The 25,474-nt window shown below is 43.2% G+C and overlaps 1 protein-coding gene across 4 annotated transcripts in view; it reads right to left on the bottom strand.

Annotated features, from left to right (window-relative positions):
- LOC135212444 (putative glycerol kinase 5) overlaps positions 1-25,474 on the bottom strand; it is a 137,441-nt gene that overhangs the window by 14,339 nt on the left and 97,628 nt on the right. For all 4 annotated transcript variants that reach the window (XM_064245814.1, XM_064245818.1, XM_064245815.1 and 1 more), the window contains exons 6-10: positions 12,261-12,452; positions 11,493-11,619; positions 10,576-10,680; positions 9,266-9,360; positions 8,112-8,275 (exon numbers count right to left, since the gene is read on the bottom strand). In XM_064245814.1, the coding sequence (XP_064101884.1) occupies positions 8,112-8,275; positions 9,266-9,360; positions 10,576-10,680; positions 11,493-11,619; positions 12,261-12,452 (683 nt within the window). The remainder of the gene's footprint in view (positions 1-8,111; positions 8,276-9,265; positions 9,361-10,575; positions 10,681-11,492; positions 11,620-12,260; positions 12,453-25,474) is intronic.

The raw sequence follows: 25,474 nt of genomic DNA, 5'->3' as shown, positions 1-25,474 counted from the left end.
AGTGTAGACCTGCAGTATGCAATGTTCCATTGAGTAGATCAATGGCATCATCTACAATTGGGAGATCTTTTTGCATCCCCCTCCAACTCACTCAAGTCTTTGAATTTTCTCCAATTTGCTTTCTCTAAGCACCCATCGTGGCGATCTCGGATAGGTGGTACCAATCATTGGTGTCGATCACAATTGGAGAATGGTCACTGGTATGGCCAGTCATCACTTGTTCTCCAACTAAAATCAACACTGCAGTTGGAGCTACATATTGAAAGGTCGAGCAGGAGACTGGTGCCTGTCTGAATGTGGTTAATGGGTAGGTTCTCCAGTATTAAGAAGACCTATATCTCATTTTCTATTAATGATGCCATCATATTCCCTTTTTTTGGTTGATGTTACATCTCCCCACAATGGATGTCTACTGTTGAAGTCACCAAGTAGAAGGAATGGCTCTGGTAGTTGCTGCATCAAGTGTATTAAGTTCTCTTGGGAGACATGGCTATTGGGTGGAATGTAAAGGGAACATATGGTATATTGCCATCCTTAAATTAATTCGTACAAGCCACAGCTTGAAGTGGAGTATTAGTTTTTACTTTGTAGTGTGGAGCATCTTGACGGATGTAGATGAGGGATCCACCATGATTTCCCACCTCTAAATCAAATTTAGTTCTATAGTGCAAACATATTCCCTAGGACAAGGGGTATATTCACCTAGCATGGTCTCCTGCAAAAACTAATCCCTACAGGAGAGTGCTCATAGATTAAAAGCTTCACTTCCTCATACTTCGCTCGCAGTCCCTGACAGTTTTCCACTGAATAATGGAAGTGAATTTATTCACGTTTAGGACCAACATTGTGGTTCCTTTTTACAAGACTGGGAGAGTTCTTTTTCTACTAGGGGGAGGCATTTTGATGGAAGGTTTTGTTGGCTTCTTCGGAGGAGTTATCGCCTTCGTAGAGCCAATATCTTTTCCTTCAGTGTTTTTGATACTGAAGGGTTTTTTTAGTTTCTTCGCTCTCCATCTCTATCGAGATGGAGAAAGCAGAGGTGTTCTCTAAAAGACCCCCTCAAGTGTCTTTGTATTGCTGGCAAGTAGCCAGCTCTGCCTCTGATGAGGCAGAAGTACCAGCGAGGACTGGCACGAGGGACCAGCATCTGCTGGTTTGTCCTCCAAAGAGGAGTTGGCACCAACAGAAGCTGGCACCAGACCAGCAACCACTGGCCTTGCCTCCAAAGAGGCAGATGGTGGAGGGTGTATCTCAACTGGCACTTCAATTTTCTTCAATTCCACACTAGGGTCTTTCTTGTTTGGTTTCTAGCGAACCTTGTCTTTATATTATCATCATCAGTTGACTCAGATGATTCAGTTAGCTGTCTTTTTAATGATTCTTTATTTGATTTTCCTTTTGTGCTCTTAACTTGGGTGTTTTTATTTGTCTCTTTCTTTTGGCTTTTTAATTTTGCTACTACAGTAGCAAAACTTAGGACCGGGTCTTACAGTCTTTGCTTTGGCTCTCTCTCGTGCTTCCTTAATGTTGTTCTTTCAATCACTCTAATTGCTTGTATTTCCTTTTTCAAGTAAATATATATCACATGCTGAGATGACGAGGCATGTCCTCACTTCCACAGTGAACACATTTCGGTGGTCCCTGGTGAAACATAACCATGCTCATCTTCTCCACAGTTGACACAGACTGCAGGCATTTTCTTGCAATTTGGATCGACACCGATTGTAGGGTGTGTCCAAAATGCTGGCAATGGAAACACCTTTCTGGTCTCGGGATGTACTGCTTTACCTTAAACCCTATACCAGGCTGCAAAAGACACATTCTGGAAGTCTTAAGGTTTCAAAAGTTAATATTAAGGTAGGTTGAGGTATTCTGTTATTATCAACCTTCTTCGTCATCCTGTCCGCCTTTATTACACCCTGGTCTTTTAATTCTGTTAAAAGTCTCTCCTCAGAGAAAAGCCATCAACTGAGGGGCCATAATCAAGCCCTTGCTGGAGTTAAGGCTGGAGTGGGAGTACAACTCACCGTAACTCCCGCAAGGTCCGAACAATCTACCCATCAACTTGAATACTATTCACCTCTGGGGAAAGGTGCTTTCTAAACCTAGAGGAGTCATTGTTTCCATTCCTGCGGTTCCGTTATTTATTTTGGAAGGCTGTCTTCCACAACATTTAACGATTTCCCTATGCACTTGAAAAATGTCTATATTGTCACCTTCTAGCTTTAAATTAGGTATTTATTAAAGGAATTGGGTACAAAGACCCAGGAGCTATTTCATAATTTTTATTTTTCTTCCTGGCATATGGTTTCCAGTGTGACAATACTGGAGCCAGATGCTTTTTTGTTGAGATTTCTTGGAGGTATATCTACTCGCATTGCTTTGGGTCGTCATCTGTGTCCGTCTGTCATTCAGTCCAGGGGTACTACCCTGATCATAGGGACCGACCATGATTGATTGAAGTTTGGGTTCCGTGCACAAGTCCTTTGACAAAAGCATAGGGTCGTCAGCCGAAATAGGGGGGGTTGCCATATAACGTGAAAAATATAGTTCATCCAGATATTCCCCATACCCACCATGGAGTCACACTTAGAGGACGGGTCCCCCCCCCCCCCCAATCGATCCCTTTAATTAGGTCGTCCTAGGGGTAATTAACCGGATATACAACCCTATCAAATCCCCCCCCCCCCCCCCCAGTGCTAAGGCGTCATGATGTCCGTCGAGATCAGACCCGGCACTGAAGATAGGGTTTGACAATAAACTTTCCCCTCGCTAGATCACGTCCGGTACTAGAGTTCTACGGGTGAGGTAGCATGCCGTCCATCCTCACCCTCCTTCAAATCAAGATTTAGCCTAAACCATGTCCAAAACCAAGCAATAGTCATCATCATAGAAACCCATACCTTATAAGAGGGAGGAAGGCAGAAAGATGAAATGTTTTAGTAGAAAGAAAAGTTCTGACTAATTTAGTTGGATCAGCAGCTGGGCCCCAAGGACCAGTGAGAAACCAACCCCACCAGGCATCATGCCCCAGCTGCTGGTCCCTAAGCCCCCTACCCACGTCAAGGGGTCAGCATCTAGGGGGAACGTTGCCGGAGCCCCAGCCCAACACTCTAGGTCTCCGGGGAAGAGCAAGGAGGTAGCCTCCGTCTCTTTTAGCTGAGGCATAGGCTTTTCCTCCATTCCGGCTTGCAGTGTCAATTCGGCGCTACAAACATGGTATAGCAACCTTTGTGGAGTGTCAACTTGGTGTTGACACACTCCCAATCCGTGAGGGTGAGGACCCATGCAGAATGAGCCTGGTCCCTAGGGTAGATAACCGTCTCTTTCGGGACTTTGTCTACCCTGACCAGCGCTTCCTCGGCTAGTCTAGCATAGCCCGGGAAGGGGAATTGTAGGCCCTGCGGGAAGAACTCATAGTCTTCCACGGGTCGGGTTCCGCAACCTTCAATTGTAAGCTTGCCCTCTGAGAACGGGGCATGCAGAGCCAACCGCCACGGGTTGCTGTTCTTGAATGGCGGAAGCTTGGCGTCCGGCACCGCAAAGGACTGCGATGTGTTTCCGGATTGGAGGAATCCGGTCACCAATTCCTCCTGGGCCTATAACCTCTGGGTCAGAGACATGATGGACTGGCCTGATGTCACTAGACCTGAGGCGAGTTGGGTGGACATCGATTCGAGTCTTGAGTCCACTACTTCGCTCATCTTCCGCATGAGAAGATCAAGGAAGTCGAAGGCTTGGAAGCCGATGACGACCTGGCGGAGACTGCCGGGGAAGGCTTGGTTGGTTTACCTGCCTTCGGCAGGGATCTCGTCTTCAAGGTTTTGACCTTGGGGATTACCGAGCCCGACCTTTTCCAATTGGGGGTGGACTTCACAGGGAAGCCCTGAAAGGAAGGAGGAGAAGAAGGAGTTGCACTGAAAGGATGACTACCTGCCTCACTTACCTCCCTACCTATCTCCTGTTCCTCGGTGGCCATAGGCTCTCGGTGCAGGCTGATGGCTGCCACCTCCTCCATCACGGCATCACACAAGCCCTCTTGGTCCTCCGGGGGGAGTTGGGTCTCCTGGCGGATACGCTCGATGATGGGAGCCGCTACGGACGCCGGTACTGCTGCCAAAACTGGAGCGTTGGGGTAGAGGAGAGCGCACGGCTCCTCCGACAGCACGTAGGGTTGGCCGGCTGTCACGTTCCTACCAAACCCCCTACCCAGGCCTTAAGGGCCAACATCGAGGAGGTCTTGAGCGCCAAATCAACCTGTAAGAAATAACCAAATTAGGTTCCCCATTGTCGGGGAATTTTCTCCACCCTAAATGTGTAACAGAAAATTCAGAGTAACAATGAGGCGAGTATGCTACCTACTGACTCATCTGTTACAATCTTAACTAGATCGTAACACACCGTACAGGCTTCCGGGTGCCAGACCGCGCGTCCCTCCAAGTGGATGGCACAGTTGGCATGAGACCGGCAGACCTCATGCCCATACGGCTTGTACCGAACGGCCGGACAACCCAACTCCTGGCATCGGACCATCTGTAAGTTGAAAAGATAAATGAGTATCATCATATAATACTGCCGGAGTTAATTTTGGCGGTATGAGTACACTTCAGCTAGATACTTAACCAGCTAAAGGCAATATCATGTATAATTTTCAACTTACTTGTTATTAATAAAGCTCTGGATGTCTCCGCCTGCTCCTGAATCCATACTAGGGATCGTCAAAGCTACAACAAGCGGAGAGGGCCTGATACGAGCAGAACGGGAATAAGTCTGATCGCACCGGAGTAGAGTAGCGAAACCTAACCAATTGTAGGCGCGTTCTTTGAGCCCAGTTCCGCCCCCACCGGAGTGGGGAGCAGCGATAGCATAGAAAATGGAATCCATAATCTCGTTATCACAATAGCTAAAACTGGCGGGGTTGGGCTGATACGAGCAGAACAGGGAAAATAGGTAAAACCTAGGTCTGAGTCTGATCGCACCGGAGAAGAGAAGCAGTTCCAAGTCACTTAGAAACACAGCTCTAAGCCCAGTTCCGCCCCACTGGAGTGGGGAAGCAGCGATAACATAGAGGAGTACGGAAAACAGAGCGGCGGAACAGTGATATGTACAATCCGGCATATAGCCTACTGGCAGGTGTGATGGTAGACCCCACCATGCCAGAGGACACATAGACCCGGAGACATACCAATAGAGATTACATAATCTACTAATCACCCAATCTCCTCCGACTAATCCCCTGGATTAAGCTCTACGCTCTAGCTGTTGTTCATCGGTAGGATTACTGGGGCAGCGAGCTAACTAGGCAGCGCCGGAACAAGTCCGGGACAGGGGTGGGGGAGGGGAGTGTCTGGAAGAGAGTGGACGAGTCGTGATCGCCTGGCCACAGCAACCGATTGGTGACCAACCACCTCTCGGGAGCTGTACACTAGCCTATCACTAAAGGGGCAGAGGACGGTAGGCCAACTGACACCCTAAAGGGGGCAATGGCCCAGGCTACACCAACAAGACAATACATAAAATAATTGATGAGGAATTACTGGAAGAACTGCGAAAGGGAGAGGGGGGGCAGGGGGTGAGGGACGTACCCCGCTAAGATCCCAGTCTAACCCTCCGAGATCGGTACAGATCCGGTCAGGTAGGCTAGTATGGCTCCAAAAAGGACGTCATGAAAAGGACGGATAGAACCTAACTCAACCCTCCAAAATCGAATCATCCGATCTGGTCAGGTACGATAGGTCTAGGCCCTACAAGCATGACAAGAGAGAGACTCTCTGTCCTAGACCACCCTCCAGGCAAACCTATCTGCCTGGTCGGGTGGCGGTAAAAGGGGCCACAAGGGTGGAGGGATATACAAGATCGCCTGGCCTACCCTCCAAAACCTAGCCTAGGTCTGGTCGGATAGGCCAGGGAAGGACATCGCGAGAACTTCCAACCTCATCAAGAAAACAATATTTGAATAGTTTATCACAAAAGTGCATATAATCAAGTGTATTACTGACTACAATCGAAAACTACACTATAAATATACATGCATGAGTACCGCGAGAGAGAGAGGAATCTTCCTCTCCTAACAATGACTGGTGTACTGCTAGCTAGGCTAGCCTAGAAAGCCAAAAACACAATATTCGCGCATAATGTATGAAGCATATAACTGTACGCACGAAGGGGAACCAACACGCTCCTGAGGGGCTAAGGATAACAAAAGGTGGCCCAAAAGGCTAAAAACGTAAGATAATCATAAAAGGAAGACCTCAGAATACGTCAGGAGCGAGATGGGCCCTAAAATAGGCAAAATACATAAGGACAAAACTCGTAAAAATAAGGCTCCAGAAAACGACAGGAGTGAGAATAATGAAAAAGAATACGAAAACAGTAGCCCAATTAGTAAAGTGCTAAACGGTGGACAAAATACATCACGATATAAAAAACTGAGAAAATCACGCACGCCGCGAGTCATGCACCCAAAATGGCGGATCGAGAGAGGCGTCATACCCGGTTCATGAGAACAAAAGGACATAAATAAAGGGCTAAAATTGAATGCATTGTGCCCCCACGAGATTCAGAAACGATAAATGGAATACTCAACTTAGATGAAGAAGCTTGGAGCTCTAGAGAAGACATGCTTCGTCACAAAACACTTCCTGGGGACAGCGAAAAAAACAGTGTGTGCGAACACTATACATGCTAAATCAGGAATGAGCTTTCAGGCAGATGTAGTAGTAGCGAGCGGAAGGTAGACGTTGTAACGGCACCTATCTAGAGAGGGGTTTTAAGAGGAGACTTCTAATTGGCAGAATATCTGTGGTAGTGGCTTCCACTCGCCCTTGTACTATACCGACACCCTTTATGGGTGAGCGAGCTGGAGGTAGTAACTTCAGCATTCCATTTAGCTTTTTCTCTGGTATATTTAGCATCTATTTATACCTAGAAATGTGTGCTACAGGAACATTTCACCGGCCGACACAGGTCAAACCCAGAAAAACCTTCAAATATTGATTATTTTGCATTTTTGGTGTCATATTTCTTCTGCCAGATGAGCTTTGTAGGCGTCGTAACTCTGGAACATGCGTCGTAACCCTGGAAATAATTTCAGATGAATATAATTTGAAAGTGCTTAACCTCGGAACGTCGTAAGCCGAACCCGTCGTAACCCGGGAACTGCCTGTATTTGATGGCATCACCAGTACAGTGAAAATTCTATGGTAATAATATGTTAAGAGAAATTTTTATGTAATAAATTAACACACATTACTTATATAAAATAAGAGTAAAATACAAAAATGTCATTGTCCATTAGAAATAAAGCCATTTACATTATAATTATATTTATAAATAAATAAGCCACAACTTCACATCACTGACCCTTCATACAATCATAGCTAAGTACGTACCTAAAAGTAAAGGTTTCATACCTTTCATAAACCAACACTTACATTAACATTAACATTTTTGTATGCAAATTATGGACAAAACTTATAAAAATCTTAAATTAAACAAAAAATTATATGTCCAGTGTGTCTACCAGACAGCTATTCTACAACTAAACTCATAGTTGTTTTTTACTGCCAAAAACGTCATGAGATGTATGTAGCAACTAAGGTTAAGAACATAGAAAATTTCAGTTCTAAACTGCCACCTGGTCCTATGCTCAGGTCTACATGCATCTGTAGTCATTTTCATGTTTTTGTTACTAATGTGATCAATTTATGAATTTACGTAATCTTACCTCATGCATTTTTTCTCTTATCTATTCCCTCTAACTATAGTAATTGTAAAAATAATACATGTAGGTTCTGTATTTAGAGGGAACAAACCAGCAACAAATGCAAGTAATTAAGAGCATTAACATACGTAACAAAAACACTGCCATCACTTTGACTTATGTAGACCTGGACTTTGGAAATGGTTGCAGTTTATCAGTAAAATTAACTTTATAAAAATGTAATCATTAAAAACCCCACAACTAAGGAAAATGTAGTGTTCGAGAACTCATACCAATTATGTTTTCTTAAAAATCATCAAACCATCAATCTTCTTCATAAATCGTCGGTAAATACAAAACATACTACTTTCTGAAAAAGCAGCTTGCATAATGGATAAAAGCCAATTACCTGACAGATGAGAATTCATAATCTGCTTCTTCGTGTAATGTCCTGTACATCTGATAAACACGAAAGGCTAAAGATTCCAGCATGGCCCGCACCATGTGAGCGCGTGTGGTTTCCTCGCTCAATCCAAGAAATCCACTGGTAGCTCTAGTATCATTTACAGGGGCCTGGAGATACAGAAAAATCAACTAATCTTTCTGAAACAACTTGTCCATAGTTTCATCTCTTTACTAAATAAAGCTTAAAACCAGTTATTGTATGCCAAAATCCATCTCTATACGTACATGGTGCCTGCATATATTTATAGGCATTGAAAGAAATCAAGATGATGATAGAGAGGCCAAAGCTACAGTCACTATTACTAGGTCAAATAGTCTACCTCTTCCTGTCAGTCATTTATGCTCTCTATAAAAATGTGTCATCTATAAAAAATGCCTGACATTGTGTAATAAAAATTTACAAAATATCTGTTCTAAGCACAAACAAAAGAAAGCAAAATGCACAAACAAAATAAAAATACAATGCACATGTGCACATCCAAATACAGTACAAAAATATAAAAAAATTACGTCAGAATTGTACTCACTCACGAGCATAAATGGTTACATAGAATAACAAAAAAGTAGAGAAAATCTGTGGCTGACAAAGGGAAAAAATAATTGAAGTTGTGATGAACTAATTGCACAAAACTAAATATGGAAAACAGTGCAAGTTGAATTTTTAATACATTTCAGTAAACTGTGGTGCATAACTATCCAGTTAACCACCACCTATTTGTGGTTCTGTATTTGCGACTACCTATTCGCAGATTTGTCTGTGCAACATATATCCACATTATTAGCAGAAAATTTCTTAATTTGCAGAATTTTTCATAAAGAAATATTCACTAATTACTGTATTTTCATAAAATTTTCATGACTAAATCAATTTTTCATGATAAAACTATTAAAATAGACAGGTATAAGCATTTTTTAAGGGGGTTTTTGGTGTTTGAACTATCAAAATAGGCAGTTATAGGCATTTTTTGAGGGGTGTCAAGTATTCATCGATTTTAGCTGTTGGCGGGGATTTGGTCCCTACCCCCCACGAATCTACAGCAGTAGATTATCATTAAGAGTAGGAGAATTAGTAAATATATTCAAATTATTACAAAATACCTGAATTCCTTTGAAAGCAGGAATGAAGTAAACATTATTGGAGCTTTTCACAGAACTTGCCAAATCAGATGTTTCAGCAGCATTTCCATATAAACCTGTAACGTAAAAAAAATTAATGTTAATGTAATGCTAATATTTTCACTAATAAAGCTTCCTTTTCATAAGTTATTCTGGCAGCTAGTCATTACCCAGTACCTACGATCAGTTTTGACAAATCTATTTTTCTATCTATAGCAGCTTAAAACCCCTGTGAAGCACAAGATCATAATAAGGAACATTTCAGTTTCTCATTTAAGTGTTGCATAAATTACAACACAAGCAGAAAAACACAACATAACCTAAGCTTTACGGTTTCTTTGATAGGGGACAAACGTCTTGTAGCATGAAGGTCCTTACTGAAGATGGCTACAGAGAAGTCTATACAAACCTAAAAAAGAATGGCTAAACTAGGAAAGAGTCAATGGTTAGCTATCCCAGAAAGTAAATTAAAATTATTAAACAAAATGCAAAACCAAACAAAATTAAAAAAATTAATTACATGGCTAAAAATATACAGAAAGAACACAAGTCCTAATACTACATCAGAAAAATGGAAAAAGGAAAACTAAATACTAAAAAAAAATTAGTCACAATACACAGCCTAAACTACATGAATAATTAATTTTGTAAGTACGTTATGCACAAATATGCAATGATAACCACAGCATAAGTAAGTATATAAAAGGAATAAGGAGAACTACATTATCAACTGATCATGTCAAGGTGATCTTTCCTGCCTTTCATCATCTTAGATCACTTGCAGCATCTCTGACTGATGTGATAACTCAGAATCTTATGAAGATAGGATTACTTGAAGTCTAGCTCTATATCTTTGGCTAAACATGCACTATACCTGAGTGAAAAGACATGTTTGGATAGTTAGGTAGTGTCCTTCATTATTTAAATTCAGTACATTTGCAAATTTTACCCCAAAACCCTGGGTGAAAATAATAATACTAATATGTTTTTCACCAAAATAAAAATGAACATTCTCTAAAAGTATGAGAAATGTAAAAATAAAATAAATGAAATGAAAATGAATGATTTATGTGCAAAACAAACCGCGTCAGTAATGCACTGAATCTTCGCCGTGGCCAAGAATGACAAACTATTAAAAATCACAGTATTTTCAACTGCCTACTGTATTAATCATGAAAGGAAGATGTATTCAAAAGAAATAGAAGTAGTCTCTCATGGCTAGAAAGTAAAACAAAGTCCAGATTTTAAAATTATATAACAATTGTTGCAACAAAATCTCCATGAAATCTTACCAATATTCTTTCCCCATTCAATAATAGTTCCATTGTCATTGGATGATGCCTCTGCCATATGTATTATTCCTTCTGAATCTTTCCATCCATGCACAGGATAGATTCCTGAGGAGAAAGAAGCCAAAAATATCATAACAAAATATTAAACTACACAGACAACTAATAAATTTACGTCTATGTCTAATAACAAAGAGAAATTATTTTTTACTTCAGAAAATTATAAAATGGTGCACCACTGAAGCTCAAAGAGGTCATTCATAGCAGAGGTGCTTACGATGTGCCTTGAAGAACACAGTGTACAGAGTACTAAAGTTCTTCAAGTGGTCCTTTCACCCCAGCTAAACTGTTTTGTCTCTCATATTTTTTCAATATCATCTGTTCCCTTTGCTCCCTAACTTTTTCATCACGTTGCATTCATCAATACCTGTATTATGATCATAACACTTAGGCCATGCTTCATGAGTCTTGCCATGTGACTTCTCATTGATCTACTATGAGGATGGAAGACAAGGATAAAGGAGAAATGAAACTGTTACCAACAGAAATTTGATACCATTTTTTCTTAGTTTTACTCTCAAAACCAATACTGCATCAACATCAACCCCCTTAGCAGTTGAAAGTGCTTCAGGCATGAGAAGTGAGAAAGGTGAGTGATGGATACCTCATTCCCCAGGTGGAGTATGCACTGTTATTACTGATTTTCTTGTCTGTTAAACTGTGCAGCACATACTCTGTGGACATTTGAAGGTGCTAAATGTAGCCATTTATGAGTGATGGGTTTGTTTCAGGAGGCATCTGCACAGAAAATAAAAATGTAGAACAATTAGACTGCAAAAATGATAAAAAGTTCAATTTTATTACATTCTGTCAGATAGACCTTATCTGTCCTCAAGTATACATGCTACGAATCCCCTTACCATTAATTGATGCATGTGCTTCATTTCCAGTGTTAACATTAAGGAACGAACCAGTGCCGAGAGTGATCTTGACATCGCCTTTTCTGAATCGACACATACCAAACAATGATGCTCCTTGATCAGAAACCTTTGGAAAAAATAATTTTAAATAGAATCTAATACAGTAACCACTAATAGGTAAAGATCATCTACATAAAATAAAAAATCTTAAATAATTCTAATAGTATTTCTAAAATACTATCATGATGTACTTATGTTATTCTGCCCAAAACACAAATAATATATAAACCTAAAAGAAGACTTTAAAAGGATGAAACATCCAGAAAAATACTGTATAGCCATCCTGTGGCTGAATGTACATTTTGTTAGCATTGTCAAATATCTCATTACAACACTTCAATAAAGACAAGAAGAGCAAAGATTACAAAATACGTATGTAACCCAATTCCTTGAGTTGCCTGCACAATTTAGAATGCAATGACTTAAGTGTAATAGGTAATGAAATATTCAAGGACGCAGACTGCCTTTAGCCAGTGAGAATTTCCATTAAAGTCTACAGGAACCAAGCTAACTAATCCAATGACCATTTTTAAAATCTGCAATACTGTACTATGTCAAGTACAATGGCTTACAACTAGAGGCAAACTAATAACATTTATCTTATAACAGTACAGGTATGAGATATCAGTACAAAATTATCACTAAAACCTGGTACCAAGATATTTTCACTCATAATTCCCTACTTAAAACTAACAGAACTTTAATTACCACTGCTGTAACAGGTATTGGAGCACCAAACAAATCTTGAGAGCAAATGCACCATTCACCAACGGAATTTCGAAGCTCTGGTAAAATGTGCTTCGGTATACTCAGCATGGATGTTAAAATGGGACTCCAATCTTGAATAAAAGGGTCATATATTGCTGTACCACTAGCATTAGAGTAATCAGTTGCATGGACCTGTTTCATGTAAATATATGAGAATTAGTAAACAGTAGTAATGAAAATAATGCTTTAAGAACTTCTAAATACAATAAGCTGACGAAATAATGGATATGCATAAAACTATGCAATATGATTGTTATTGTCTTATTTCACTTCAACCAAGAATATGACAAGTCAGCATGGAGTCTGAGTTTTCTATCCTTTCAAGTAAATGCAAATGAAGAGTCTTCCTATTATACAGAAAGATTCTGTCATGATAATTGTTACTTACCATATTGTAAGAGCAGTGGATAATAATAATAATAATAATAATAATAATAATAATAATAATAATAATAACTAATAATAATAATAATAATAATAAAATAATAATAATAAAATCTGCAATACCGTACTATGTCAAGTACAATGGCTTACAACTAGATGAGACTGGATACAAATACCTGGGAATAATGGAAAGAGGGGATATAAAACACCAAAAGATGAAGGACACGATCAGGAAAGGATATATGCAGAGACTCAAGGCGATACTCAAGTCAAAACTCAACGCCAGAAATATGATAAAAGCCATAAACACATGGGCAGTAACAATAATCAGATACAGCGCAGGAATAGGAGAATGACGAAGGCAGACTCCGCAGCATAGATCAGAAAACCAGGAAACATATGACAATACACAAAGCACTACACTCAAGAGCAAATACAGACAGACTATACTTAACACGAAAGGAAGGAGGGAGAGGACTACTAAGTATAGAGGACTGCGTCAACATCGAGAACAGAGCACTGGGGCAATATCTGAAAACCAGTGAAGACGAGTGGCTAAAGAGTGCATGGGAAGAAGGACTAATAAAAGTAGACGAAGACCCAGAAATATACAGAAAGGAGAATGACAGACAGAACAGAGGACTGGCACAACAAACCAATGCACGGACAATACATGAGACAGACTAAAGAACTAGCCAGCGATGACACATGGCAATGGCTACAGAGGGGAGTGCTAATGAAGGAAACTGAAGGAATGATAACAGCGGCACAAGATCAGGCCCTAAGAACCAGATATGTTCAAAGAACGATAGACGGAAATAACATCTCTCCCATATGTAGGAAGTGCAATACGAAAAATGAAACCATAAACCACATAGCAAGCGAATGCCCGGCACTTGCACAGAACCAGTACAAAAAGAGGCATGATTCAGTGGCAAAAGCCCTCCACTGGAGCCTGTGCAAGAAACATCAGCTACCTTGCAGTAATAAGTGGTACGAGCACCAACCTGAAGGAGTGATAGAAAACGATCAGGCAAAGATCCTGTGGGACTATGGTATCAGAACAGATAGGGTGATACGTGCAAATAGACCAGACATGACGTTGATTGACAAAGTCAAGAAGAAAGTATCACTCATTGATGTCGCAATACCATGGGACACCAGAGTTGAAGAGAAAGACAGGGAAAAAATGGATAAGTATCAAGATCTGAAAATAGAAATAAGAAGGATATGGGATATGCCAGTGGAAATTGTACCCATAATCATAGGAACACTAGGCACGATCCCAAGATCCCTGAAAAGGAATCTAGAAAAACTAGACGCTGAAGTAGCTCCAGGACTCATGCAGAAGTGTGATCCTAGAAACTGCGCACATACACAATCTAGATACATGAGACAACATGATAAAAAAAAAGAAAATGAATAATAAGCACTTATCCACAAAATAGCTGAGGTAGCATAAAAGCTAGTAATCATAATACTGGTAATAACAGTAATAATATTGGTGAGAAAAAAATATTCATTGAGAGTAATAACAGTTAGTGCACATATTATATAACTTAAATTTCAACTAGAGACCTTAGGTGGTTACAGTAGTCAGGTCCAGAGGGCTAAATACAAAAATTGAATGAAAAAAAAAAATTTAACATGATAGTAATCACAGTAATAATGAAAAATTAAAATATCAGCAATAAATGTAATAATGACAAAATCTGCAGATGACATCTTGCCAATACAGAGATTAAGTCATTTAGGGGACAAAGGCCTCATTTTCCCATCTTTCCCACAATTTAGATCTTCTTCTTGCTTCACTCCTTAGGATGTTTTGTAGGAGCGAGTTGCTGCTGTTTCTCACTCGGGTTACCAGACTGGACATTGTTCGCCTAACAATGATTTTTAAATTGTCCAGGTGGTTTTCTATGAACATCTGTGTGGCGGAGTGGTAGTGGGGAGTGTTTGTGAGGCGTCTCAGAATGTCATTGTGCACAACAGTGATGTGTCTCATGGTCTCTTGGGTATAGTTCGTCCAGAGGGAACACCCATAGATACTGTAGCAGTATGAGCGGAAGAGCAGCAGTTTCACGTCTCGGTGACAGAAGGCAAACCTTGCAATCATGTTGCCTGTTGCATAAAGTTTACAACGCCTCTGTTCAATGTCTGCCGTATCTTGTAGGTCGTCGGTGATAATGTGACCCAAATACGGAAATTCGTGCACAAATTCCAGCCGATGGTTTCCGAGGAAAATCTGTGGTTCTGCAATATGCTTAAGCGATCTCGGGAGCAGCGACATGCACTGGGTCTTGGTTTCGTTGTAGATTACTATATCAAATTCCTCTGCATATTGGCGGCAAGTGTCGATGAGTCGTTGGAGACCATGCACTGATGGGGAAATCAGAACCATATCGTCGGCTTAACAGAGGCTGTTTAAAGTTGTTTCATTGACGGTGCATGCGATTGGGAGTTCAGTTTGACATTCAAGGTATCTGTGTACGTATTAAACAGGTATGGAGAGAGAATGCCCCCTTGCAGAAGCCAGTTTAGGGAGCTGAAGGTGTACGATAATACGTTACCCCATCTGACACAGAATTGCTGTGTGGAGAACCAGCAATGCAAAATGCCAATTAGATATAGGGGTGTGCCCCTTTTATGCAGCTTCAGGAAGAGCTTCAGGTAGTTTACTCTGTCAAATGCTTTTCTCACATCTACAAAACAAAGGAAAACAGGAGAGGCTGATGATAGGAAGTAGTTCAGCAATTCTTTCAGTATATAGATGCAGGTGTTGGTTGAGTGGTTTGCCTTAAACCCGAACTGATTGTCAGTGTGTGTGGAAAGGGAAGAAGTCTCACTAGAAGAACCGACTCAAGTATCTTCGATGCGATCGTTGTGATTGCAATCGGCCGGTAGTTGCCAAGGTCAGCTGCATCCTTTAGCTTGTTTTTGATTAATGGTATCAAGTGAACTAAGAGTAGGGAGTCTGAAAGATGGAAGAAACCGGTGAATTATGCACGCATTGAATAGGGCAGCTAGCGAAATGTAAATTATTGGATGGCAGAATTTGAAAGCCTCTGCAGGAAGACCATCACAGCCGGGCGATTTATTATTAGCTAGGCTGTTTATGGCATCGCTGATGTCACCTGGCGTAATACGGTCTGCAAAATGAAATTGAATGATGTCAGTAAGGAGGTTATCTACATCCCTTCGGGAATCTTGATCATTTATGCAATTCAGGATATTGTTGAAATGATCGCCCCACATACTTGCGATAGCTTCGTCTCCGACTGCTTCCCATACTCTCTGTGATAGCTTTTTAGTTTTGGGATTTAAGGACTGGATATCTTTCCAAAGACGAGGATAATCACCAGATTCTAAGTTTCTACACATTGCATCGGCTCTTAGTTGTTTTTCATTTAACCTGCAGTGCTTAAGAACAAGTTTGAACTGCACTCTTGCCTGTCTCATTAGTAATGCAGTGTGCCCTTCCCTGGGGCTACCATTTTCCCTCCACAGTAAAAACATTTCTCGTAAGTATGTATACAGATCTTTAACCAAGTCATTCCATCCAGGTATATTAAGAGAATTACCTTGATGAAACCTATAGGCAGTCCTGCCCGAAGCAAGCATAGCAGAGCTTATGTTCAAATAGAACTCATTCAGATCCCTCCTGTGGTGGTCATTTCTACAATTTGTGTTAGTACAAAGTAAGGCATCTGCCGGTTGAACTATTGACTGCAACCTGGTTTCCTTGGTCACCCCAAAGTATCTGGTTTTCTGTTGGTTTTTAAAATCCCAGTTTACTGCTGGTGGGCGATCAGTTAGGGGGTTCACGGTAGGGAGGGATGGGGTACTGAATGACACCTGTAATGGGATGTGATCACAGCCCGTTGCAAGATCATAGCGAATATTGCAGGTCATTATAGAATCATGAAGTTGTGGAGATGTGATGCAGTGGTCCAGCCAGGAGGTTGTAATAGCCTCCGCTCTATTATGTACATATGAATAGGAGGGAGGGAGGAGCATTACATCGCTAATTTGGAGAGCATGATTTTGACAGAAGCGAATAAGTTCATTATAAAATTGTTTTGTGGGGTGAGAATTAAGGTCCCCGATTATACAAATATGATCAGCAGGAGAATCGTGAATAATACTGTGTAACTCCCCTAGGATCATGCAGTAATGATAAAAATTATTGTTATTTTCCCATGGCATATAAACATTAATGGTCATCACCTTTATCATATTGTCTAACGATTTGTGCCACAGTAAAGAAAGGCCCCCTTTCAGGCGACCGGCTATGATTTGATCTGCAACTTGCATCGATGAAGTCGAAAAGGTTCTGAAGTCTTCATGAATTGAATCGCAGATAGCAAGGTCATGTGGCCAGAGGAGTGTTTCTTGCAATGCAATGATGCCTTTGAAGTTTTTGCAGATGATGTTTAGGAGAGGAATGTTCCGCTTGAGGCCAAAAATATTCCAAGAGATTATGGGAAGATGGGAGATGAATGCGCTGATCATTTGGGTGGATGGGGGGTTAGCCAGGGGGAGTGGGCAGTCACTTGCCGTGGGGGGGTTGACTGGTACTTGCAGTGGAAATGACCCTGGTTGGAGTGTCAGTAAGTTCCCCTGGGGGTGGTTGATCCCAGATTAGTTTATATCTTGAAAATGATATTGTTATGATACAATAAAGTTTCATACATACTTACCTGGCAGATATATACTTAGCTATAGACTCCGTCATCCCCGACAGAAATTCAAATTTCGCGGCACTCACTATAGATAGGTCAGGTGATCTACCGCCTGCCCTGCCTGGGTGGCAGGACTAGGAAACCATTCCCATTTTCTATCAGATTTTCTCTTCTTACGCTTTCCACCTGTCTCCTGCGGGGAGGCTGGGTGGGCCATCAATCGTATATATCTGCCAGGTAAGTATGTATGAAACTTTATTGTATCATAACAATATCATTTTCATACATTCAACTTCCCTGTCAGATATATACTTAGCTGATTGACACCCTTTGGTGGAGGGTAAGAGACAGCTAACTACTGAATAGACAGGTAAACAACATATGTTGTAGGTATTTATAAACCTTGGTTCCTACCTGATTAGGTGGAAGATTTTGTGGCTACTTGGCCTAGGAGTCTTGCTCACCTCCAAAGAGACTTAGCGAGATAGAGATCTGTGGCCAAGAGTTCTTGTGGGGGGGGTTCTGTCGATGGGGTCTTATCCACTTACTCGGCAGAGCCTGACTGGCATTTGTCAATGGGTGCTAATCCACTTATATGACAACACGCCTTATTTAAGGAGCACACAACCGATCCCGATCACCCAATCCTAACACCTGTGTTAGTTCTAAGATTGCCAAGAGTTATCCCCCAAACTCTTCACAAACAACCCATAACTCGAAATACACAGTCAATACGCACACACTAAAGTACAAAAAAAAATTTTGTACCCCTCTGATAGTCAGATACCACTGGAGTTCCTTACTGAACCAAAGTGACGGCCGCCTGTGCGACATCTGACACTTCTTCCAGCAGGAAGTCAAGAACGTATCCAACAAGAGGGTTACGTACACAAAATTAAGGATCGGCGCTTGCTCCAATACCCAGGACCGTAACCGCTGACACAAACGGACCTAGAGAAAAACATTTCTCGTACGTTACGCGCACGTCCTTCAAGTAATGAGATGCAAACACCGAGTTACACCTCCAAATTGTCGCTTCCAAGATATTCTTAAGCGACATATTTCTCTGGAAAGCAATAGACGTTGCGATTGCTCTCACTCTCAACAGTTTAAAAGAGTCATCTGGGCAGTCCTTATGTGCCTCCGTAATTACGCTTCTTACAAAGAAGGCCAAGGCATTCTTTGACATCGGTCTTTTGGGGTCCTTTACCGAGCACCATAGACCGTGTTGTGAACCCCCCATCTGTTTCTTCCTGTCCAGATAGAATTTAAGTGCTCTGACCGGGCAAAGAGACCTCTCTGCCTCTCTACCTACTAGGCTAGTCAGGCCCTTTACCTTGAAGCTCCTGGGCCAGGGCTTCGAGGGATTCTCATTCTTTGCAAGAAAAAGAGTCTGGAACGAACAAATAGCAGAGTCTCCTTTGAAGCCCACTCTTGACTCAAGGGCGTGCAGCTCACTGATTCTTTTCGCCATAGCGAGAGACAAATGAAATAAGCACTTTCTCGTAATGTCCCGAAAGGAAGCCTTATGAGGTGGTTCGAACCTTTCGGACGACAGAAATCTTAGGACCACGTCCAGATTCCAGCTCGGAACTCTAGGTTCTTTTGATTTGGATGTTTCAGAAGAATGAATGAGATCGTGCAAATCCTTATTGTTAGCCAAATCTAGGCCTCTGTTCCTGAAAACGGCCGAGAGCATACTTCCGTATCCTTTGATGGTTGGTACAGAAAGATGCGACTTCTCCTTCAAGAAAAGAAGGAAATTTGCAATCTCGGTCACAGAGGTATTGGAGGAGGACAGCTTCTTCGACCTACACCAACTTCCGAACACCTCCCACTTCGATTGATATACTCGCATAGTAGATGATCTGCAGGCTCTAGCAATTGCGCTTGCCGCCTTGCGAGAAAACCCTCTCGCTCTGACAAGTCTTTCGATAGTTGAAAGGCAGTCAGAGCAAGAGCGGGGAGGTTTTGATGGTACCTCTCGAAGTGGGGCTGTTTGAGCAGATCTGTCCTGTTTGGAAGAGATCTGGGGAAGTCCACCGTCCACTCCATTACCTCTGTGAACCAATGTCAGGCTGGCCAAAATGGGGCTATCAGAGTCATCCTTGTCCCCTTCGAGGCCACGAACTTTCTGATCACTTCCCCCAGGATCTTGAATGGGGGAAAGGCGTAAACATCCAGTCCGGACCAATCTAGGAGAAAGGCGTCTACTGCATAAGCTCTGGGGTCGTCTGCCAGAGAGCAAAAGGTGTTTATCCTCTTGGAGAGGAACGTGGCGAACAGGTCTATTTGAGGCCTCCCCCAAAGAGACCAAAGGATCTGACACACTTCTGAGTGGAGGGTCCATTCAGTGGGAAGGACCTGGAACCTCCTGCTCAGCCTGTCCGCTCTCACGTTCCTCTCTCCTTGAACAAACCTTGTCAGTAGAGTGATGTTTCTTTGATTCGCCCATATTAGAAGGTCTCTTGTCAGTTCGTAGAGAGAGAGCGAGTGAGTCCCGCCTTGTTTTCTCACATAAGCCAGAGCGGTGGTGTTGTCGGAGTTTATCTGCACTACCCCATCTCTGACTATCTGCTCGAAGCCCTTTAGAGCAAGATGAATGGCTAAGAGCTCCTTGCAGTTTATGTGCCATGACGCCTGCTCTTCCGACCAGGTGCCTGATACTTCTCTCGATCCTAAGGTTGCACCCCAACCCGTCTCCGACGCGTCTGAATATAATATTAGGTTCGGGTTCCGAACTTCCAGGGACACACCTCTGTTTTCCTCTAGAGGGGGTAACCACCACCTTAAGTGATTTTTCACCTCTAAAGGAATCGGAAATGTATCGGAGAGCTGTCCTGTCTTCCAATTCCAATTCCTTTTCAGGAAGAACTGTAGAGGACGGAGATGCAGTCTTCCTAGAGGAAAGAACTGTTCCAGCGAGGAAAGGGTCCCCAGAAGGCTCAACCATTCTCTCGCTGAACTGCGCTCCTTCCCCAAGAAGCTGGAGACTGTAGCGCAACCTTTCGATATTCTCTCTTGAGATGGAAACACTTGAAAACCCCGAGAATCCATCCGAATCCCCAGATAAACCATGTTCTGGCTGGGGATCATCTGAGATTTCTCGAGGTTCACGATCAATCCTAACGACCTTGTCAGGTCTAATGCCGTTGAAAGGTCCTCCAAACACTTTCTCTGCGATCTGGACCTGATGAGCCAGTCGTCCAGGTATAGGGAGATGTTTATTCCCATCAGATGTAGATGTCTTGCCACATTCTTCATTATACTTGTGAAGACTTGAGGAGCCATGGACAGGCCAAAACACAGGGCCCTGAACTGAAAGATCCTTCCCTCCATCATGAAACGAAGGTACTTCCTCGATGAATGATGAATCGGGACGTGGAAATAGGCGTCTTGAAAATCGAAAGACACCATCCAATCTCCTTGACGAAGGGCTGCAAGAACTGAAGCAGACGTTTCCATACTGAACTTCTGTTTCTCTACAAATCTGTTCATCGCACTTACATCTAGTACTGGTCTCCATCCCCCCGAAGCCTTCGCCACTAGAAAAAGGCGATTGTAAAATCCCGGGGAGTTGTGGTCCAGTACTAGCTCGATCGCCCTTTTGTCCCACATCTGTTCCACCATTTGACAAAGAGTATCCATCAGTACAGGGTCCTTGTATCTGGCGGACAGTTCCCTCGGTGTTGATGTCAGGGGAGGGCTGTCCTTGAAGGGGATATAATATCCCTTCCTGATTACTGACATGGACCATGTGTCGGCTCCTATGCTTGCCCAGGCTTCCGCAAACTCTTGTAACCTGGCACCTACTGGTGTTTGGAGGATCACTTCCTCATTTCCCCTTTTTAAAGGGTCGGAAGGAAGCTCTTCCTCTTCTCTCCGTAGTCTTCCTTTTGGATATTGTTCTAGCAGGGGGGCCTCCTCGAAAGGGCTGCTGCGATGGACGAGCCCCTTTCTTATCCTCATTGGTCACAGGGTCTATTCTTCCTCGAAGATTGCCTGAAGAGATCCTGCGTCGCCTTCTCAGTTAGTGAATGTGAAATGTACTTCACTAACTGAGAAGGGAACAAATGCTCTGATAGCGGAGCAAAAAGCAAGGCGGCTCTCTGCGAAGGAGAGACGGCCTTAGTGAGGAAAGCACTATAAACTGCTCTCTTCTTTAACATCCCCGCACCAAAGAGGGAGTAGACCTCTGCCGAACCATCCTGAACTGCTTTGTCAATGCATGTTAGGATGCTGTGCAAAGCTTCTGGGTTTAGGCCTTCCGCTTCATGGGTCTTTTTGGCCAAAACCCCAAGGGACCAATCCAGGAAATTGAAAACCTCCAATACGTGGAAAAGCCCCTTGAGGAGGTGGTCCATTTCAGAAAGGCCCCATGTCGCTCAGGCCGAGTTTAAGGCGTGCCTTCTCGAGGAGTCTACGAGACTCGAGAAGTCTGATTCAGCCAAAGTAGGCAGAGACAATCCCATATTTTCTCCAGTCTCATACCATATGACTCTTCTGCCCGTCAGTTTGGCCAGAGGCATACAAAAAACCGTCCTCCCCAGTTCCTTTTTAGTTTCAATCCAGGAATCTAGGGACTGAAGGGCCCTTTTCATAGATATGGCCGGTCTCATCTTAAGGACAAAGACTTGAGAGATTTAGCGCTCGAAAATAGAGAGCGCGGAGAAGGAGGAGCAGCTGGAGTCAAAGAATCTCCATATTCTTCCAGAAGGAGCGAAGTAAGAACTTTATAGTTCGACAGTCCTTCTTTGTTAATCACCTCATCTTCCGACACTTCCTCTAAGTCGAGAGGGTCGGAAGGAGAATGCTCCCTTCTTTCACCTGTCTCTTCTTTGGACTTTCTCCTTTCCGTAGATGAAGAACTTCTAGCAGGTGAGGGACTAAGAGATATTGTCTCCCTACGCCTGCCAATAGGCGAATCTTGACTAATTGGCACCTGGCGCCTATCAGGCTCTTCGCACGCCTCGCGCCTGGCAGGCGCTTCGCTCCTGGCGCCTGGCTGGCGCCTCACACTTATTTGTATCTTCAATCCCAGTTGGTGCCTGGCGCCTGGTTGGCGTATGGCGCCTGGAATGATCTCGGATATAATCAGGTGCTTTGCGCCTGGCTGGCTCATCCCTTCCTGTGAGCACTTCCCTGTTGTCATCATCTTCACTCTCAGGAGTTGTCTGGCGCCTGCTTTGCGCCTGGCGCCTGGCTGGCGCCACTCGCCTTGCAGGAGCTTCCTCCTCTTCTACCTCTCGCCTGTCCAGTGCTTCGCTCCCCCCAGAGATGGCCGCCTGTGCGACAACTTCCCTGGAAGGCTCGTTGCACCTGACAGGAGATCGGTGCCTTGATCTTTTGACAGGAAGCTTGTCGTCCTTTCTACGAGAAGGCTCCTTGGAAAGGACTCCCACCAAAGAAGCTAGCTGTTCTTGTAGGTTCAGCAATATCTTCTTGGTTGAAGACTCCCTTTCTTCTTCAAAAGCAGGAGAGGGAGATCTGGAAGGTGCTTGAGGCTCCCTTGCAGCAAAGGGAGTTAACTCCTGTCTAGCTCTCTTGATGACCGAAGGCGCCTCTTCTTCGGAAAAGCGCTCGGGGCTAGAGTTAAAATCAGGCTCTTTCCAGTTCCTCTTTAAAGGACGGGAAAGATTCGTATCTTTCCACCCTCATTTCGGTGAGGGAGATCCCGATGAAGAAAAGCACTCACGTAGGATGCTTTTTCTGTAGCGATCCCTGGCAGTCTGAGATGTAACAGATCCTGCCGAAGGGACGCCTGATCGGTGGGGATTCTCCACAACCTCCGTACGGCTTTCGACTTTCCTTCTTCTCTGGGCCAGAGAGCTTGGAAGAGGTCTAGGCCTGGGAGCGTTGCAGAGCCGACCAGACGCCCCCTCTACTACACTGGGGACACTTACATCACTGGATATATCACCTTCATTTTCTCTTGCATTTTTTGAAGGGAAGCCTTGAGGTCTGCAATTTCAGAAGCCGAATCAGTAGGATTAGCAACCTGTGATCGGCCTGATAAAGATGGAGAATAATAATGAGCAGAAGAAGCTACAGAACTAAACAAGGGCTCGTTAGATCTAGATCTACTTAGGCTTTTATAAGCCGCTTTCCTCTCTCTATCCCTCTCTAACTTCTTCAAGTAAGAAGTTAGAGTCTTCCATTCCTCAGCACTCAACCTTTCACACTCATTACATGTGTTAGCTAAAGAACACTCAACAACTCTACATCGTCGGCATACAGTGTGAGGATCTACTGAAGCTTTCGGCATCCTCACCTTGCAGCCTTCATTCGCACACACTCTCAAACCAACACTTGAGTCAGACATATTCAAGAAAAATCCAAAGCCAAGTCCAAAAACAATTCCACGATAGCGAATGCCAAACAACGATCCAAGTACGTCACATAAAAAAAATCGGTCGAAAGAAGATCAAAAGCGTTGAAAAAAGAATTCCAGTCAGGAGGTAGTAACAACAATGTTGACACCACCAGCGACAGAGAAAATCTGATAGAAAACGGGAATGGTTCCTAGTCCTGCCACCCAGGGCAGGGCGGTAGATCACCTGACCTACCAGTAGCGAGTGCTGCGAAATTTGAATTTCTGTCGGGGACGACGGATTCTATAGCTAAGTATATATCTGACAAGAAGTTGAATGTATGAAACTAATATATTTGAATGTATGAAACTAATATATTTAAGAACGTGAAGGTGTTGAAATAGGCAGGTAATCCTGTAAGCCACTTTATGTTTACTTCTGCATGGGAGTTCATGAGAGATGAGTGTGTCAGAGCCAGCGAGAGATTTTACTCTCTCCACTATGGCGTGTAGCGTCACCAATGAGCGCAGATTGTGAATTACTACGTGACATCTCTTCACAGGTGTTGGGCAAGGTGAAACACGAGTGTTGGGATCCGGTCCAGCGGCCAAACGAGAGGTTCTTCTCTTCTTTCTGCTTGTTTGTATCTGCCAGCCGCCAGACCCCTCATGATCACTTTCATCTGCATCTACGACGGGGGGTGGGGGGGGGGAGAAATAGAGTGGGGAGGATTATGAGGGCTGGTAATCATCACCGGAGATATATCTTCCACCGGAGGTACTGGGGAGGGAGAAGAGGTTGGGAGACCAACAGTCCCCTCGGAACAGTCTATAGGTGACGGGGGCACTTCCATGTTGCTGGGAGGCGAGGAAAAACTGGATGCCGTATTCATAGGAGTCTGGTGGCTATCTGTGCGATTGTCTATCGATCCCTGCACTCCTTTGATCGGATCCCAGATCCGTGTGAGGTTATTTGTTTCCACCGTTTTAAGACTGTCTAGGGATTCCTGTAGTCCTTTGATCATGTCCCAGATTCTTGATATTTTATCATTTGTCTCCTCGATTTTTTCAGAGTTTTTTCCTATTATTTCTGAGAGAGATTTTGCTGTTTGGAAGGCATTTTCTGCCATGTGGTACACCGCAGGTAGGCTTAGGTCAGCAGGCCCCTTTGGAGGCAGATTGTAAGGGTCATCGGTGTAGATTTCCGCCGAGCAGGTCCTTAGCCACTTAGTGATATATGATATTTTCTTGTGAGAGGACAAGTTCTTCGCGGATCGCTCCTTGAGAATGCTCTCTGGTATCAGATCTTTGCATTTCGTATATGCAACGTTGATTTCCTCATCAGAGAAGGTATCACTGACAGATTGTATAGCGGACTCGATGTCGGAACGGTTCGATTGGTATTGTATAAAGTAAAGACAATTGTTCGCAAGTACGGAACTTGTGTGTGGGGTACAGGCACTGGTAGGTGCCAGGGTCACTTGCGCAATGGTTGGAGGTTGGTCGGGTGACATTTTTGTGGTAAGGGAAGGGTCAAGCACTAACACATACACTGCATTCTTTTACCCATTTCCCAGGACCAATAGGCCTTGAGTAGCTATGATTTGAAAGATTTCAAAGGCACTGATTGAAGCAGAAAGAATATTAGTACACCTGCAGTTGCACAACACTCTCCGGCTTACATGCCGGGTATTACGTGGAGACACTATTAACACATTGCTTACTATAAGAGGCATAATCACCAAGGGCGAAAAACCCCTCTTTTCTGTGAAGAAACG

Source organism: Macrobrachium nipponense, chromosome 41 (genome assembly GCF_015104395.2).
Source record: "Macrobrachium nipponense isolate FS-2020 chromosome 41, ASM1510439v2, whole genome shotgun sequence".
NCBI classification, from domain to species: domain Eukaryota; kingdom Metazoa; phylum Arthropoda; class Malacostraca; order Decapoda; family Palaemonidae; genus Macrobrachium; species Macrobrachium nipponense.
This window is presented reverse-complemented; position numbering and strand designations above follow the sequence as displayed.